The 20027-nt window shown below is 40.3% G+C and overlaps 1 protein-coding gene across 4 annotated transcripts in view; it reads right to left on the bottom strand.

The window, feature by feature from the left end:
- Nucleotides 1–382: 382 nt before the first annotated feature.
- The window catches only part of efl1 (elongation factor like GTPase 1), an 82736-nt gene continuing 63091 nt past the window's right edge, over nucleotides 383–20027 (bottom strand). Inside the window, exons 20-24 of one of the 4 annotated variants that reach the window (XR_011243088.1) lie at nucleotides 19357–19871; nucleotides 17088–17272; nucleotides 7595–7841; nucleotides 4911–4981; nucleotides 383–566 (exon numbers count right to left, since the gene is read on the bottom strand). Coding sequence is in view for 1 of the 4 variants with exons in the window: in XM_020080159.2 (XP_019935718.1) it covers nucleotides 7653–7841; nucleotides 17088–17272; nucleotides 19357–19871 (889 nt within the window). In the remaining 3 variants the exon portion in view is untranslated. Of the gene's footprint in view, nucleotides 4982–6434; nucleotides 7842–17087; nucleotides 17273–19356; nucleotides 19872–20027 lie in introns of those variants that run through there. The other 3 variants (XR_011243037.1, XR_002202439.2, XM_020080159.2) reach the window with 3 other exon arrangements.

Below are 20027 nucleotides of genomic sequence, written 5' to 3'. Positions count from 1 at the left end.
ATGTGCTTCCCATTCTGAGCAGCTCACTGGTTACTGGCTGTGTCCCAGATTCATCTGAAAGTGCCTACATCCAGCCAGTCTTCAAAAAACTGGGCTTGATCCTTCCATCCACAGCAACTATCTTCCCATGTCTAAGCTTTCATCTCTAAAGTTCTTGATAATCTTTTATGTGTAAATACTTTAAACTGTTTCTCTAATCATTGTTGGAATAATGTCACTTCTGTCCGTCCTGGGAGAAGGATCCCTCACATGTGGCTCTCTCTTAGGTTTTTAAACTTTCTTCCTCTATTAAAAGTTTTTTTTGTTGATAGTTTTTCCTTAATCTTTATCAGAACCAAGAGATGGAGGACCCAATAATGCATGGTTCAACAGGCAGAGTAGCAAATACAGTGGTTTATTACAGTCAGGGTCGGTACACAGGACGTCAAAAACAAAAGAACAGTATCTAAAGGAGCAGGCAAAGAGAATCACAGCAGGAAAAACAGGCGATGGTCATACACAGGAAAACTCACAAAGGTATAACGCTGGTAAGTGGCAACACGAGGAACACACAACGAACTGGCAACCTGAGGGAGGACACACAGGGTTAATATACACAGACAATCAGGAGACAACAGGATGCTGGTGAGACTGATTAGGAAAGAGCTCCGGCAGGCTCTATCTGCCACAGCGAGTCATGACACTCTTGTTGAGGGTTAAGAACAGAGGTAGAAGTCAAGACAAATTGTGATTTGTGAATATGGGCTATACAAATAAAATGTGATTTATCGACGATTGATTTAAAAAAAAATAAAAATCAGCATATTGCAGCTGTAGAAAAAAACGGTGTGTTTGAAAAGAGGATTTGGCCAAAATCACATAAAATTACATTTGGATGTATTCTGACAGGCATGGTTTCAATTTTTGACCTCGCTTCTTGACCAAAGTGCAGCTATTGCCCCTAGTGATCATGTGTTCTTTCAAACAGACTGAGACACTGGGGCATTTCTGGAACTGCATTAAATTGTTTTTCATCATAATACGTCTAATAGGAGATTGTGTGTATCCGTTAATATCATCCTGTCATCCCTCTTCCATGTAAAGTATGGTGTGCCTCAAGGGTCTATTCCAAGCACAATTTTCTTCATGGTATAACGTATACACTTTCCTTGGGTGATATCATATCCAGAGACACTGTATTTGTTTTCATTGTTTTGCAGATGACACCCAGCTGTACATCCCTCTCAAGTCCACTAACCTCAGTATGCTGGGGTCTCTACAGGATTGACTGGCTGATTTCTTTAAGCTCCATCCTAATTAACAAGAAGTCCTTGTTATTGGGCCTCAGTATTTCACCAAACAAATACTGCTAAATGCTGGGTAATGTCAGTGTCGACTAGATAATGGAACATTTTTGTGAACAAAACCTCATTACATCCAAATTGTTATCCAAAGTACATTATTTTTATACTGTGTGTCTTAAGATGTTTGCAGTGCATGTTCTATTATAATTGTAGCGTGTGCAAAAGTCTGAGGTGATTGTGGCTAAAGAAATTAGTTTATAATTCCAAAACAGCATGATCTCTTCGGATTCGATATAAGTAGCAAAGCACTTTCAGGAGATTTTGCATATCATATCTTCAGTTTGAGCTTTTCTTGTGTCTAATGCCATTTTGGTGAGGGTTAGTGTATTTCCAGTGTGAAATGGCAAATGAAAAGCCAAAAAATACAAAGTAATATCGAGCAAAGATTACATTTTTCCAAAATGACTGGTTTGTCCAGATTTCTTTGTATGCTTAGATGTTTACTTTTGTGATGAGGTCCCAGCTAACGGTTCCCTCTGTTGATTCTGTCAGACCCTCCTTGTGCACCACATCTGTGCAGAGAAACAGTGCAAAACCACTAATGTGCCAGATTAACCTTCCTGCAGCTCCTCTGCAGTCATAAGAGGCTTTTACTTTGTCTTTCTGCCCGGCAGATGTTGATCATGTCCAGACTTGCAGAGTTCTTTAACTGCCATTTCTAATTATATTTCTGTAGCCTTCCCTGCTTTCTAGGCATCTATTTGTGTGTTTTACTACATGGTCATTCATTAACTCTGGCATTGTCATTTAATGACAACCACCACATAACTAATGAGTGAATTATAAGAAAAGTCTCCCAAACTTTTGTGTATAAGTTCTTTTTTTCTGCTTAAAAAGTAAACGTGCATTGACATTTGACTAAAGATACATTTTAATTTGCTGCAGGGGTTGTATTTACTCTACTCTACTCTCTGTACTCGTCCTGTTGGATCTTAGTGCAGTGTGTGACACCATAGATCATAAGATTCTGTTACAGAGACTAGAACAACATATAGGGATCAGAGGAACTGCACTATACTGGTTTAAATCATATTTATCAGATAGATTCCTCCAAGCACATGCAAGTTAGTTATGGAGTTCCACAAGGTTCTGTCCTTGGACCGATACTCTTCACCTTATACATGCTCCCCTTAGGCAACATCATGAGAAAGCACCACATACACTAGCATTGTTACGCAGACGACACCCAGCTGTACATTTCTATGAAGCATGATGAATCTAATTACTTAGTTCAACTTTAGGAATATCTCAAGAACATCAAGGCCTGGATCAAAGAGCTGATCAAAGAGCTGATAACACCATATTATCCAAATAGATCACTTCGTTCACAGAACACAGGCTCTCTTGTGGTTCCAAGAGTCTGTAAGAGTAGAACAGGAGGTAGAGCATTCAGCTACCAGGCTCCTCTCCTGTGGAACCAGCTCCCACTCTGGGTTCAGGAGGCAGACACCATCTTAACGTTTAAGGTACTCCCATCATCCACTGAGCACCTCTCCACTTCTCTGTCTCTCTGACCCACACGGGTGGCTGTGGCTGAGGAGTAGAGCGGTCGTACTCCAACCAGGAGATCGGCAGTTTGATGGCTGTGTCCACCATCTGCATGCGTGGTGTCCTTGGGCAAGATGCTCAAGCTTTAATTGCCCCTCACAGAAAAAGAAAGTGCTGCCCATAGATGCACTGTATGAATGTGTGTGTGTGAATGGCAAACTGTAAAGAGCTTTGAGTAATCATCAAGACAGAAAAGCGCTGTATAAATACAAATCATTTACATTTATTTATTTTAATACATGTCAATAAATATGTGTATTTTTCCTCCCAGTCTCTCTCTCTCTCTTTCATTTCAGGTATCTCTGACTCAAGAACTGCAGGAGAACAACTATTATTATTATTAACAACACTAGTTATTAGTAATTAATTATTATATGAATTGTTGCTGCTATCATCAATAATAAATCACCATTTACACTGTTATTGTATTTATTAGAACTAGTCAGAGCTGATACCTGTGAACCACAAGTATAGTATTATTTTGTAGGTTAGACCAATTTGTAAAAAGTACTTAAAAGTTATTCTTATTGGCTTTTTATGGTCAGTTGGTTTGCGGCTATGAGCATTATTGTGAGTTTGTCCTCTTCTGTACATTGTTACCCTAACCTTAACTCCACTACAGCTTTCATAATGTTATAAATTGAACTTATATTAGTGTGAAATATAAGTATGTTGTCCAGCTGCTGAAGGCCCACTTAACAAAGATGGACTCATTCATCTAGTTTGTTTCTCTTCTCTTTTCATTTATACTGCAACAAATTATTGCCATCTTAATCCTCATCTAATAAAGCTACTATCTTCACCACAGTTATTTCGTCCCTCAACCTTCTTTTGACTCCTTGTCTAATATTGCTCGGTATGTATTCAGGACATTTCTTACATTGCATATCAGATGGGTTTATTTAAATCTGTAATCATAATAAATAAAGTTGTTAGAGATGTTTGCAAAAGTCAAGATGCTCTTTGAGAAGACTCGATTCATCCTTCAGGTGGAAAAGTGCATGAGACAGCTGGACACTGGATGATCAGCCTTGAGGATCGTACTGTATGTAGGGCTTGCTGCTCTGTTTACAATGTGACTATCTTTAACTGGGAAGCTCTCTGAACAAGGTAAGGCTTGTGCTGTCCATCTGTCATTTTCTCCTTTTTCACATGTATTTTCAATCCTAACTTCACAAACACTTCATTATCGACATTGTATATCACTGACTTTATTTCTATCCAACCTCTAATCTCTTGTGTTCTTTTGTGTTTTGTAGATGCCTCTTTTGAATCAACTCAGAAAGAGGAACAAAAGCTGGGGGAATCGTCTCCAAGAGGACAGGGAGAGTCATTCAGAAGAAATTTGTCACAATCCACCTTGTAGACTTTGAGTGGAATTTCATAGGTCAGTGAGAGCTCTCTCCCCAGGCACTTCACATCAATGCAACCACGGTTATTTGTCAGATTTTGTCTTTCATTTTGTACATATGATCATATTCTTGTTCTCCTATCCACTAAATATGCATTATTTGTGGGAATGCTTACATAAAAGGGAACATGCCCACATTGTAGGATTTGATCATTTAAGCCTTTTGAGGTTACTGTGTATAAAACAGTCAGTATCTGAGCAGACCTTATATCCTCCGCTTTATTTCACTCTGTTAGAAATGTGGACCAGTTATTGGATGTATTTACTTCATGCATGTCACGTCTTCGTCTTCACACCATCTGTGCTTCACACACAATACCTCAGAAACCATAGATCAATTTTGATAGTATTCAAATTAAAATTAATAGTTTTAAAGAGATTTGTCTGATAAAGGCACTCTTTATTTTTACCAGGACCATTCAAGTCTGACTGGCTAGATTTTACATTTTCCACTTTATTTAACCGCAGTTGGCATTTTAGGCCACTGCTGCTCTAAAACTCACTGAGACAACAGCCAGTAAAAGTCAGGCTAAACATTTAAAACCAATGCGGTTCTCAGAGCTTACAGCTACAAGCAACAAGAATATATAGACAGTCTTAACACTGACCTATTGACCTGGCACAAGCAGGCACATCGACTGGGTGACTGGCCTCTCGACACACTCCACTCCTCTACAGCCTGAACAAATGGACAGAGAATGAGTGAAGGCAGAGTCAGCTGACACATGAACAGAGAGCCAGCCAAAGCACTGTGAGAAAACCTTTCCTTGAAAACCACATGTCCTGGCATCAGTGTGAACCTGTGTGTTTCCATGCTGTGACTGTGCTGACTTGACAGAGTGTAAGGGATCTTGTGTTTTGTGTCTGCAGGGACTTGCCAGACAGCTCGAGCAGGGAGAGAAAAATCCACTCAGCTCTGCAGAACACATCAGCAAAGTATATGGTCTCAGCAGAAAGGGGGAGAGAGAGAGAGAGAGAGAGAGAGAGAGAGAGAGAGAGAGAGAGGGAGGGACAGATAGAGAGAGAGAGAGAGAAAGAGAGAGCAAAACAATACCGTTTTTTTCAGAGACATAGACACAGACAGAGATACAGAGACACCAGAATAAGATGGCAGTGCTTGTATCCTGGATATTTTGGCTTTACTCTTGTACAGTAGTTGGAGGTGGACACGTGTTCTCCATCTTTATTTCAATCATCAAGATGGAAGGGTTACTGTCAGCTATACTCAAAGGTCAGAAATAAGAAAATGACCGGATGAGCAGAATAAGGCTTCTTCCAGGTTGTCTCTCTCTCTCTCACACACACACACACACACACACACACACACAGAATCAATAACTGGGCTGTTTAGGTTTACACCAGCTGGACTGCCCTGTGTGCCACACTGAACAGGCAACTCCAACTCTAATAACAGTCTCTGTGCTTTGTCCTGAGGAGGGGAAGGGTGGGGAGGGGAGAAGAATGATGTAATGGCGTAGCCCGACTCAGCTCACAGGAAACAAAGGCAATCAATTTAAGAGCAGTGGCCTGCTGCCAGGCCTCGCCTAAACTCATCTCTCTGGACGCATGAGCAGCCGGCTACAGCACATTCAACACAATAACCTGCTCCGCTGTGTTTTTCTGTACTGTTTGCATCCTGCCAGGGTATAGACAGGTATTATTTGTATTGGCCATGCTGATGCTGCAAAACAACCCTCTGTGTTGTACATGGGAATGAGACAGATTATTTCAATTGTTTATAGCAGAATTTCGATATCCAGCACACAGTTTCCTGAAGAATGAGGAACTATCAAAACTTAAATATACTATAAATATATATATATATATATATATATATATATATATATATATATAAATATAATATAAATATACCTATTTAAATGAATGGCATTATATAATGGTACCCATTGTAACAACATTTTTAAAATTTATAAAACAGTGATGCTTATGCAGTATTTTAACACAAATTGTTAATTGGATTAAAGCAAAACATACTTGATTTCCAGCTTTACATAAACCGGGGCTGGTCAGGAAGGACAAATGGTGAGAGGCATCAATATTTCAATTGCATTAAGAAACATTTCGCTCTTCCTTTGGGTTACACAGTTTGTTATAATGACCAACAACAGCAGTATCAGAGAAGATTTATTGACAGACTTGTTGTCTCAACTCAGAGACATGTTTTTCAGTGGAGACACTCTGATGCCTTTGTTGACATCTCACAGCTGCAGCATGAACATCAGGCAGGTTGTCACACTGCATGCTGCCCAAGAGAAAATTACACATTAGGTTGATGGCATGATGCAGAATCTATATCATGTTTCAATGCAGAAATGTGGACTTGGTGGTAATATAATTTGGACAGTTGCTCTGCTCTATTCAAGGTTCATTCAACCATCATGACTTTGGAATAATTCTTTTTTTCAGATTTGTACAACACATCTGAGGAAAAAGTTGATATTCCACCAGTCTCATCCTTTCCCATGGACATTATGTTTTTGCATTTCCTGCACTGTTACCTGATAGCATACTAAATGTTAGCCTGTGTGGCTTTGAGACGTCAACAGTAATGTTAATGGTAGAGTCCAGGTTGCTGTTACCTAGCAGCAGTGTTTTCTCATGACTTGAACTCCAAACATTCCTCCTACATGATTCACAAGTGTTTCAAGCTCACAAGTTCAGTTTGAAGGCAGCCTTTGTGACGGTGAGCTGAAACAACCAGTGTCAAACCAAACATCACAACGTAAAGATTGATTGATTTGAATGCTGTGATGTGTAAACTATGCAGGCTGCTTTCCCTCTTCTCCTAGATGATTAAAACTATCCTTGTTTCCCAATTTTCACTATATTCATATTTTCCAAATTAAAAACCTTCAGGGTCTGTGTAATGCAATTCTAAAAATCAGGAGTCAAAAGGAGTGTGTGTGTGTGTGTGAAGGATGGAATTAATTTGAGCCACTCGACTACAGCAAATCTGCCAGATTTTGCCCGGAGTAAATGTAGCTCCTCAATTATGCATGACAGTAACTGACTCCATGATGCAAGACAAGTCCGTCCCACCCAGTGGACTAACCAAGGTCTCACAGGAGGAGCTCACCAACCATTAGCAGTAAGTGGACATGCAGGGTGGGGGCTATCGACTGGCACCACTGTCAGTGTGGGCCTGCAGACAACAGGATAAAGCTGTTTGCAGGCTTTTTGAGAGTGTGACACACAAACACAGACAGCGGTGTGGTGTTTGATTGCATTAGTGTAGAAATGGAGGACTGGAGAGGCTATGAAAGCCATTTACCTCTTCTGACTTGTCAGCACATTTTCTGCTGCTACTGTATCAGACCACAATATCTCCACTACTTGTTCTTGCTGAGAGTTCTCTGCTTCTCTGCGTACTCCACTATCTTCTCCTCCACGTAGAGACCTTTACGGCGGCGGACAGCGTTCATGTATTTGAGGGCCTGGTTGGCAGAGTCTGCTTTCTCTCCAAAGTGCAGGTACTCTTCTTCGGTGGTGGGAACCCAGTATGGGTCACTGCTTATAACCTGGGACACAGAGAGCAGGAGAGGGACAGACATGTGATGGTCAGTCATAGTATAAGACAACATTTATCATCTACATGTAATTCTGCTCCTTTCTGGTTGATTGTACTCAAATGTGACACAAACCTTAATTTTACCTACAAGTAACACACAACTGTTATCTGTAACTGTTCAATCCAAACACAATGGATTTAAATTATACTATATACAAATATAACATAGTGAATGGATTTGGAAAATATGTTCCTATTTGTTTATACCTTCTCCTTGCTGACAAAAGCTTACTCTATGCATTGTATGCAGAGAGAACATAATGGTTATAATACTGAAACATGCCCCAACAGTTCCCCAGAGCCCAAGGAGGAATATCCAACATTTAGAATCTCACAGATACACCAGTTTACAAAGATAGGAAACAGAGAAAAACAGCAAATCATCAGAGCAGCTGAAAGCTAAAAACGTTTGACATTTTGCTTGAATCATGACAAATAACAACTAATGATGATTAACAAACGTTGATTAATAAATTGATCATATAACTAGTAGTTAGGCACAACTGATGCTACTAGTCCTCTTACTAAACTGGATCAACTGAACAAAAGAGGACACACACACACACACACACACACACACACACACACACACACACACACACACACACACACACACACACAGTTCAGCTCAAGACAAAGGCTCTCAATGCTGCACACTGATGTGTGACACACATTAGTAACAATTACAGTTGAAGCAACAGGCAGCAGGGCTCTGCACCTGGCTCTAGTTACACTGGGACAGATGGCAGAGAGCTAGCTACAACAACGGGTGGATTAGAGGACACAACCCACACCAGCCCCGACAACACACACCACACCACACTGCACGTGAACAGCATATGCTGTACAACAATGGGATCGAGTGGGGAGTGAGGAGACACGTGGAATCCTGCAGCAGTCAAGTGCTTGACTCGCACCTTGAACTCAAGGCCACCCCACATTTAGGATTTATTGACCCAATAACTAGCTTTAAAAGACAAATAATGAGTACTCTGTGAATACTGAGGAGGGAGGGGGCAATCAATACCAGGCACGATAGGAGGGCTAATATTGTTTTCATCTTGTGAGCCTTTGTGTGTGTGTGTGTGTGGGTGTGAATGTGTCATCATGGCAAAATGGAGACACCTGCTGTAGAGGGAACTACCACAGAGGCAGCTTTAAATTCTCTGACAAGAGTTTTTTCGACTTTTCATCTGCTATAGCATCGCACCTGTGCAAGACACAGTCATGAAACTATACAGGTGAGTATTTGAGGTCAAACTGAGTTTGAAGGTGGCTGTGGTACTCATGGTAGTGCTCTACTGAGAATGTAATACTGAGCCATGGGTTGGAATGTCAACATTCGACGGGTCTGTTCCCATCACAACCTGGTCTTTGTCTTTTTTCATGAGATTGATACTGTGGGCTGTTATCCCCATTTTCAAATTATTAAAAGTCATTATAAACTTCATTTATATTCATTATCAAGTAACTACTACATTATGACATGGGTACTTCATAGTCTTGAATACATAATTATGAGTGCTCTGTAGTCTTTACTTTAGTCTTACTACCATATAACAGTTAAGTGATGTCAATGGGTCGTAGGCTTGGTGAAGTGATTGCAAAGTGTAATGCAACCAAATATTAGATATTATTGAAACAAGTTTGAGATCAACTCTTGCTTTACTTTAACTCACTTAAAATGGGGCAGTCTGATACAAAAGGTGCAATGTCTAAGTTGTGTGACACATCTAGATGTAAAAACCAGGAAATAATACCTGAACTCTTGTCATATATCTGATTTTTGACCCTAAAACCCAATTGTCTTCAATGTACAACACAAAGGAGTTGGCTGTATTGTTTCACTAGTTCTGGAGGAGTCTCTGAGCACCTGCCAAAGTAATCAAAGCCACCTCTGTGGTACTTCCTGCCAAATGTCTCAAGGACCATGACAACACGCTCATCTGTTAAAATGAAGACAGTCTCTGTCCAGTTGAGCATTTCACCTCCATAATGGAAATGATCTCCACCAACAATAACAGATATACAATAATATCTCATGATCGTTCACATATGTGCTGGTGTAAACAGGAAGCAAAACGTGTAATTACTGTCGGTTGCCTAGTTGCAGAAAATAAAACAAGAGAAGGGATTTCTCTTCTTGGACATAACCTGAGGAGGAGCTGGTACAGTAAGTTGTAGCAACGCTTAGCATCTACTACCCATTGTCGAGTCATGTTTGATAAGACCCAATCAGGAAGTGAATGTGGGTGTCGACATCATTGTTTCCGAAATTCTCAAATTTGTATATATATGTTATTTCAACCTTATGCATGTCCTGCATCTCCTTGCGATTATCAGCTGAAACATATAAATGTAACTGTGATACGATAAAATCTAGCATCTCTGCCATGCTCATACATCATTCAGGTTCAATGTATAACCAGGCCAACAACACACAAACACCTACCCACGCACACACACACACCCCCCCCGTTTAGTTGGACTGTCAGACAGATGCTTCGGCTGATCAATACAAGACTTATTCACACAATTCTTCAGTCTGCAACTGAACAAAAGCTCCATTCTGATGGAAATCTAATGTAAACGTCCCCACAGGAGCCACTAACTCTCCAGTTACACAACAATGCAACGCTCGAAATCTGCTCTCTCTGCCTATGCACTCATTCATATGTTAATCCAAGATTCTGGCCATATGAAATCGCTGTCAGAAGGAACGCTGACACCAGCACTAAGCAGCCGTCGAGTCCTGAAGCTGAGAGGGCTGGGGTACTGTGGTGGTGGTGGTGGGATCAGGATAAACTCTTTGTGAGGAAGCGTCTGCACATAAATGAAATGAGACAGGCAACTTTTAATGAGGCAAAGACAATAGCTACGGGACAATGGCTCGGGGGGTGGGGGGGGGTTGTGCTCGTGGTGGTAGCGTGTTGCCAAGTGCTACAAGATTTTGAGGGTTAAAATGATGACATGAAGGTCACTGCACACACACAAAAGGCCTATAGGTGCTCGACAGGCTCTGTGGCAGCTGCCAGAGATTAGACAGACAACGTTCTACATTCAGAACAGGCGCACAATCTTGGCAGCATACAATCTGTTACAGAGTATGTTTGTACCAAATGTTGGCGGTGAATGATGAATGAGCTTTTTTTCTGGTGTGTCATGTTCACACGTGTCGTGAACTCACCAGAAACAGGGTTAGTAAACATTAAACAGCAGCATGGAGGCCAATGACTATGGTGGTTAACTTTTACATCTTTACTTTTTCTATTCAAGCTCAACGTGGACTGAATGGTGTTCAAGTGCTGCTTGACCAGAGAGAGTGGAAAAGAGATACAGAAATTAGCAGTGGAGGACGACAAGCGCACATCCACACTAATCTGCAGTATTTTTGATTTTAAAATGCATCACTATTTTCCACTTGTGTCGTGTAAATTCATCAAAATTGGCATATTACAATATGTTTGGATGTACCCTTAAAATCATTAAGTTTATCATTAATGATTTAATGCTCGTATTAGCTAATAAATCCACCCCCCTACAACCACTTGCTTGGTTTAAGTAGGTATGAATTTGTGGGACCAAGATTTTTTTTGTTACTGACTACAACAAATGTTCAGTGTACCATGTGACAGACTACCAAGTCTGTCACATGGTGAGTGCTAGAGTGTGTAGCCAAGTTCTCGAGCAGTTTTTACCAACCTACGATCACTTTTTAATTCCAAACGTAAGCCGAGATCTACCACCCTGATTTCTCCCAAAAAACCCACTCAGGAGGGTCATATTTATTTATTATTTTGGGAATTTCCGTTAAAGGCTGAATGTACGAGCATAAATAAACACAGAGAGAGGCAGTTGTGCAACTTTATCTGTTCAATGCACAATATTCACATTAATATCAATTCATATTTACAGCATCTGTTCAATGCACGACATTTAGCTTCAGTTCAATAATATGTTCTGCAGAGGAGCTGCTACTGTTATTGCACAGGCTTTGCCTTGAATATGGCCATACATATCACTATTTCCTTGTATACAAGTGTATGTAGTCCTGTGTACTCAAATAAATACCAGTACTATACAGTATGAAGCCGTGCATCTTTCGCTCCTGCATATATTTCCCCAAAAAAACCCTTATTTTAAACAAACGAATGGATTCGGTTATCAGAAACACTTTAATTTTGAAACCCACACAGAAAGTGTTGCAACCATTTATGTTTGTGACATAAATTCAACAGATAAACATTAAAACTCAGCTGAAGGATTCTGCTGTGAACCACAAAGTTTATCTGTCTGTGTCACAAACATAATTCCAACACTTTCTCAACCCGTTTCAAAGTCAAAGCACTCCAGAGTTTCACTTACTGAATCCATTCATTTGTTCTAATGGGGCTTTGATTGTTACTGACAGACTGGAAGATGAAGGTCTTCATCGCAGTGTCCTGATATTTAGTTTAGTACACAATCCGACTTGAAGAAATGCAGTGGATAAACCAGCAGCTCTGCCGCCAGTAGAGGACACACAGCTGATCTGTGTAGAACCACAGCCATTGAGTCTAGAGAGTTATGGTTTAAGACATAGACCGGTAGATCGTGATCGACAGGTTGGTGACCACTGTTCAAGAGGTTGTCTGATAGTCAAGACGTTGGACAAAGATCCATAATGAATACTCCTGCACTTGTCAAGTCTGGATGGAATGAAAACATGAATCTGTTTTTCTGCAGCAGACAAGGAGAAGGACTGGCTGATGCATGCTATGTTTTTCAAATGGAAAACAAAGTTCTGGTAATGATACTGGTAATTTGTGATTGAATTATAGGTCACCATTGAAAACTGCTCCAAGCTTGTGGCTGTGCGGGGAGGGAGAAAAGAGGGGAGCAGCTGATAGCTAGGCACAAGTTGTGTGTGGTTTTTGTAAGGGATTTGAGACCAGTGATGATCAAATCAGATTTGTCAGATATGTGTTTGAGGGAACTGGTTTGCTGCACTATTTAATTTTGCGGAGCCAGCTGCATTTAGTGGGGAGTTAGAGCTGGGCATCAACAGTGCATCAGTGGAACTGGAGACAATGGCCCTGTTCAGACCTGGTGTTGACATTCATCCTGAGAGACACAATTAGAAGTGCTAAGTCTGTCTGTTCACATCTGGCATTAAAATGTGTCCTGAATGTGTCTCCTGTGACCACTTGTGATTGGAACTCCCTTTCCCCGCTCTGTCTGAAAATATTAATGCAAATCACTCTGAGTTTACATATGAGTCTAATTACATTGTGTGTGCGTTCTTGTACTTTTACCTTTTTGAAGTACATTTTAGGTATAAACCCTATAGAGTGAGGACATTTTGACTGGTCCTCACTTCTTCAAAGGGCCTAGAACTTTGTTTTAGGTTTTGGGTTTGTTTGTTTGTGTGTGTGTGTGTGTGTGTGTGTGTGTGTGTGTGTGCGTGCACGCGCATGTGTGTGTGAATGTGAGCGAGAAAGATTTTACCAATTAAATCAATCAATATGTTGAGATGAGTGTTTGTGGTGGTGGCCACAAACTAATCAACATATAGTCACTGGGAGACGTAAAAAATACATTTGATTCATAGTGAACCTGCAACAGGTCAGACGTCCTTCATATGTGGCCCAGGGCGGATTTGGATTCGCACAGCGGAAGAACATGGCCACGTCTCCCAGACCAACTCAGGATGGATGTTAATACCAGGTCCGAACAGGGTCAATGACAATGAATGGTGTTACCAAGCGGATCATTTAAAGGACTGCTGCCTCTAAATGGATTGGACTTATTAACTTTTAGTTAGAATATGGGACATCATCTACCCAGTATGTTGTTCAAGTGGGTAATGCAACTACAACATGGATGCTAATATATAAACATTACTGTTGAGGCTAACAATTCAGCAAGCTAACAGGTATTTAAAGTAATGCCGGAAATGTAAAGAGGGCAAAGAAGAGGCCATAGAAAATATAAACTAAAATATATAAAACATAAAAACATTTTCCTCACAAATATACAAAGTCATAAAAACCACAAGGGGGCGTTCACACAGACTCACATTTGAATTTGACATAAGAGCGCATGGACTATTATTCCTTCTGAGAAAAAAAATACCGTGGCCACGACTGTTGGAGTGTCCCACATAGAGCGTGAGGTAATGGAGATCATGAGACAAGAGAGTTGAGCAGTGGAGAATGGCGAGGCTTAAAATATTCTATGTCCATGGTTGGAGGTTTCAAACAAGCCCCTTTTCTTACATATACAAAGGCTGCATTGAAGGAGTCCACAACTGCAGAGTTTCGTGTTCAAGGACTGCTCTGTAGTAAAGTGTAAACTTATGTCTAGATTACATTTCCTTCGACAGCTTCCCGATGCACTTTGAAACTCAAAACAATTTTGAGACATTTGCAAATCCTTGGGTGTTTAGGGCTTGATGTTGCACAGTCAGTGGGCAAACACATGTTTGCTTTGGCACCACTGACAAACATGTGCGACATACGTGTGATTACATGAACACTTGTGTACATGGTTCTGTGTAGAAACTCTGAGAGGTTGATACAGGAAAAGTTTTATAGGATTAACTTTTACAACTTTTTATAACGAGTAAGTCAGTGAGGGACAAGTTTTTTGGAACACTGTTGTTCTTTCATAATGAACTGGAAAGAAACGTTTTTATAATCAGAATAACGTGGATTTACAATCAGGCTTCAATTTACCACTTTTCCGTCTCCTAAATGTTTGTACGCGTGGAATCGGAGTTAGTGCACATGTCCGCACATTACTGTTTTTATATATCCCAACATGTCAGTTATTATCTATGCTTCTGTTTTCATTATGTCTGTCAGTCAGTTTGTAAATAGGATTATGCCAAAACTACAGAACAGATCACCAGGAAACCAGATGAAAGGATGCGGCATGGGTCAGGGAATAACCCATTGTATTTTGGTGCATATCAGGACCAGGGGCAGATCCAGAATTTTATTTTCTTTATCAATGTGCGATAGGGCATTTTGCAAAACATTCTTTGCTTTCTCAGAGAATAATTAGTGGATCTTGGTGCAGATCCAAATGAAAACCCAGAACTAGTGGATTTAATTGTGGTGTCATGATGTTCAAAATCTTGATTTGTAGATTCTATGGATCAACAAATCCATAAATCAAACCATAAGACCATAATGTTCATTAACCAGCTCACATCGGCACCTCTGGACTTTCTGCAGACTTTATACTAGGTGGCCAGGCAGCCTAAACTCTGGAGGCAGACATTTGTGTTCAGACATAAAGCGCCTGTGGAGAAACTGCAGAGGATCTCCAGACTTCAGCGCATGTCTGAAAGCAGCTTTAGACAGTATCCCATCATAGTAGTTTTCCACTATTCTCCATACTTTACCAGCACATCTCTGTAATAAAACTGCACAAGCAGGATGTAAAATGAACACTGTGAAACATTTACGACGTTAAATCACAGTGAGGAGAGTCTGTCTGACATGTGGCTGTGCAGCAGCAAGAATCACTTGACCCATTACCCCTGCTGACAATGTCCATATGGCCTGGAGGATGTGCGCTCGTGTGTGTTGCAGCTTGAACGAGCCAGGCAGCAGGTATAACGGTCTGACACACATGTTGGCTATTGCAGCTTTGATCCAACTCCCTTGAGGGAATTGTCTCATTAACCAGACAGCCTCATTGACCTACAGCTCCATATAACAAGTCACACTAAACCTGCTCTGTGTGTGTGCGTGTGTGCGTGTGTGTGTGTGTGTGTGTGTATCCTCGATGAACAATGGTTTCGGAGAGTATTGCTGTTGGCACAGATTGTTTCCTCAGACGTAAAAGATGTTTATTTTCTTTGCCGTAGATTGTGTTATATTGAAAGGTGCTACGTGTTTTGTCCAGCTAATGTTCATTATGAGGTTAGGCTAAATAACAGAAACATTTCTCTATAATAGAAAATATTTCAACGGCACCACAAACTACATCATCCATAATGATCATACCTTTCTGGAACAATTGAAACACAGCTGAACATTATAACTTTCATACAGTTAGGACTTATTGCAGTCAAATGTATTACATTAGACTGTACAAGTCTGAAAATGTTTTTCCTAATAAACTGAGAACTAACTGCATGTCATGTCACATCACATCTGAAACACATTGGCTAAAGCTTGCATGCTCATTGTCTGTTATGGCAGGTTAACAGTTCACGTACCAGCTGTGGTTGCATACACTAACTCTGGCTAACAATTTGTAGGAAAAATCCCTTTTGCAACAGCAAGATCAAACCGGTCCTTGTTTTATTTATGAATAACAGGTCTGCCAATTTCATGTCTCCAAAATGTGTTTTAGGAAATGGGCAAATATATGGAGGAAGAGGACAACATAACACAAAACAGACACTGAGAATATCAGACCATTGAAGAGGAAAAAATGCCTCCTCAACAAAACAAGCATTTTTTTGAAGCTCTAAAATAAAATCCCACCAGGAAATTGATTGTTATGAGACTTTCATCTGGTATCAACACACTGAAAAAATGAATGTCAATTAATCTGATAAAGTAATTGTTTTGTTGAACAATCCCTGAATGGGACATTTTTGCCAGGTATAAAAGCAAAAGTTGTGTTAATTCTAAAATGCTTTTCCAATTAAAGAACTGTTGGAAAATCACCTCCTTCTTTTACTTTTATCCTAAATCATTACCTGGAAATAACCATCAACATTATCAATTCTTTTCATTCAAGTTTTGTTTTTAAACATTAGAAAAAATGTTTTAATCTAAAGCAATGATTTACAATAAAAGCCTAAAGTTCAAGCTCCGATATGTTTTTGTTCATGTTTCTGTTTGCTTTAGACTTAGTAAGTAAAGGTGATATAGACCCTATCGGAGCCAAATCAGATAGTTTGCTGTCATTGTTTTTTCTGCGGGTGGAGTTTTCCATTGTCTGGAATGCCACTTTGAACACAGTTTTTGTGGGTTCACCATAAAAAAAACAACAAAAGATATTTCCCTTTATGCAGTTCACCTTCCCAAGCGAATAACAATGCATTCTAGTCTTAAATAAGGACAACGTCAGCGAAAATGTGCAGAGGTGTCAACCAGTTTTAAAGTGAGACAAATGTTGCATTCAGTTGGTTCGAGGCAGTTAGGACGCAGATTGCAAATGCTGTTGTGTCATTTAATTCGGCAATAATCACCTCCCAGTGGCTGAAGACCAACTGTGGACTGGCCAATCCGCTGGTCTTCTTGCGGATCTCATCAGCAAATCCAAAGCTCTCAGCCACCGGCAGAATGGCCTTAATGATGAACATATCTGTGCCTTCCTTCATCTCTTCATGGAGGATGCGACCCTCACGTTTCCCCAGTACACCATACATACGGCCTAGAAAAGAAAGAAACAATCAACTTGATCCTACGATTCTATAAAAAAGTGACATGACTTAATATGGAACAGAGCATTTTTCATTTGAGACTGTTTCTATCAGGCTGCAAACTTACTTTGGCATTTCTGAACAGCCATTGTTTTATAAGCCAACATATTCACAGATACAGAATATCAGCCGATATGTTGGCTTTGCTGATTTATTGATGTAAATTTAGTTTGAACTACATTTTTACATTGAAGGGCCACTGTAGCTATTTTGTTATTCATTACTATTTTAACGACTTATACAAGTTGTGACAGTGGGAAGTCAGAAAGATGTGTATCAAACTTTTATCAGCTTGATGAAGGGAGAGGTTCAGTATAACCAACACAGTAAGAATGACATAACAGACTTTCAAATCTTATTAAACACTTTACGCAGCCAGACAATACAACACCAAACTATTGTCCTAATAAAACTTATTACATGTGACCGGCAGGACCAATCAACTAAGTGAATAGACCAGGATGCTGACTGGGTGGAAGCAATGTCTAACATCTGTAGTCACAGAAGAACAGGCACAATCTGCATCAGGTACAGCAAAGCAATGCACTCAGTAGTCTGGTGTATGTAACTACAGATGCATCGAGAGTGATGAACTGATGAAAAAGTCAGAAATATATATAATTTTATTTTTTATGAAGGTGATCTAAAGGAAAATAGCTGTTGACCATGATGACTCAGTAAAAGGATAAAGCAGATGTGGGGTCCTTTGGACACATCCAGACTGAGCCAAAAGTCAGGAGTCTTCTCTTCATTTGACGCCTCACTTATTCAGCCTGCTTGGATTCAACTGACAAAGCAATTCTTTCTTTAACAAGCTGCTGTAAACAAGCCTGAAGATATTGTTTACCAACATGTTAAATGGCATTTCAAGCCTCATTTTCATCCTAATGACTTTCAGAGGACAACAATTTAGGGAGTGTTGTGGAGCATTAGTATGTTATGAGCTCTGCAGACTTGAGTCTTTTTCTTGCTGAAATTACAAACTGAGACATTTATAGTGTCTTAAAGCAGGATGGTGTGTTTTACACAAACACACAAACACACACTGAGCCTCAGCCTCAGAAGATGTGTATGCACCAATGATCATGGCCTGACTGTTTTAGGAAATGTAAACACACTTTTGAATTAATGCTTTAATATATTAAAACTGTATATACTAAGCCTGCTGCAACAATGTAGCCTCATTAGGCCTCATACACTAACATGTGCGCAGAAATGTTCTTAGGATATTCTTGGGAGTGACCAATCAGTCATAGGCCAAGAATTTAACGATTTCAATATGAACATCCTTATATACTGTATTATAAACTAAGAAAACTATCTCAACTGGTATAGTTGAAGATTTTAATGAGAGCAATAAATGAGGATTAAAGGGCGTTAATTTCATGCTTATTCAATACATTTGGTCAATGCTTTAGTAATTTAGCTTTTAGTTAAAAGGGTGTGTGTTTTCATTTTCTCGGACAGCTGTGTCTTCATCATTTGTGCGTACGCATGGTCTGGGGAACTTTTGTTCATACTCTGCAAGTACTACGTAGTAGTAACTCAGTGGATGTACCTGAGATGGCGTTGAGGGTCAAGCAATTACATTATATAAAAATAAAAACACACTTGGAAGTATTATGTATTTAGACAGAAATTAACAAAGTTGAAAACAACTTATATTGAATGCTCACAGATCCTTAAGGTTTACCAGGAGCATTGTGAGTAAACTATTATTATCTAATTAAATTATGTTTTTATACAGGCTTTCATGTCTCAGGATTTTGGAGGGGGCGCGCCCTGGTGCCCCGAATTAATCAGCTGTCACTGCTTGAGTTTAATGTCCTCCAACACACAAATAAACCATACAGGTTTAACATGCAGTTGATTAGTGACAGCACAATCACAAGTTACCTGCAACATTACCTTCTGTATTGACTGATTATACATATACATACAATATGGCGCGAATGTGACAGGGAGAGAAACTGACCCTTGTGAGATGTATAATATTTTCTTTGTGTGGAGAGGATTGTCAAAAATACTTTCTTACCCAACACCTCAGCGGTGGCCATGATCTCACAGGTATACATGGCGGCCATGAGTCTCTGAGGCTGAGCCTGGAAGGCATGACGGCAGGCCTCCTTAGTGGCAGCGATAAGCTGGCCAGAGACTGGCCCATAGCAGTCTGCAGTGGTAGTCTCTGGTCTGCGTCTGGCCTGGCCTGGTCCTGCTGCTGAGCCCTCCGCTTGTGGAGATGTCTCACTTCTTCTTTCCACTTTTTGGTGTGCTAAATCCTCAGGAGATATGGAGTCCTGATTCTGAGATAAGGCTAAAGACTGGATGTCCCACCTCTCAACAGAGAAGCAAACTCCCATTAGGGGTTCCTCACACATGGGCCCTGACAAAGTTGCTAGCTGGAAGCCACTGACGATGCTGTTGTCTAAGTCTCGCAGAACAGTGGCCTGAGCTCCAGCCTCACTTACTTTGTCCCCTCTGCTCAGACACTGCCACACTGAGGGCCGCTGGTAGCCCTCCACACTGTTCAGCAGAATGTTGGGGCCGTACCTGAAAACAAGTGCAGTAAAATGGTGAGTAACACATTACAAGGTACAACAAATCACTGTGTTCATGCAAACCCAGGCCACATACACTCAGTGGCAGTTTATTAGGTACATCCAGCCAAAAATTATGTAATCTAATCCAGTCCTGCAATCACACCTC

Source organism: Paralichthys olivaceus, chromosome 1 (assembly GCF_024713975.1).
Source record: "Paralichthys olivaceus isolate ysfri-2021 chromosome 1, ASM2471397v2, whole genome shotgun sequence".
Classification (NCBI taxonomy): domain Eukaryota; kingdom Metazoa; phylum Chordata; class Actinopteri; order Pleuronectiformes; family Paralichthyidae; genus Paralichthys; species Paralichthys olivaceus.
Note: the sequence above shows the minus strand (reverse complement) of the source record. Positions and strands in the feature narration are given on the sequence as shown.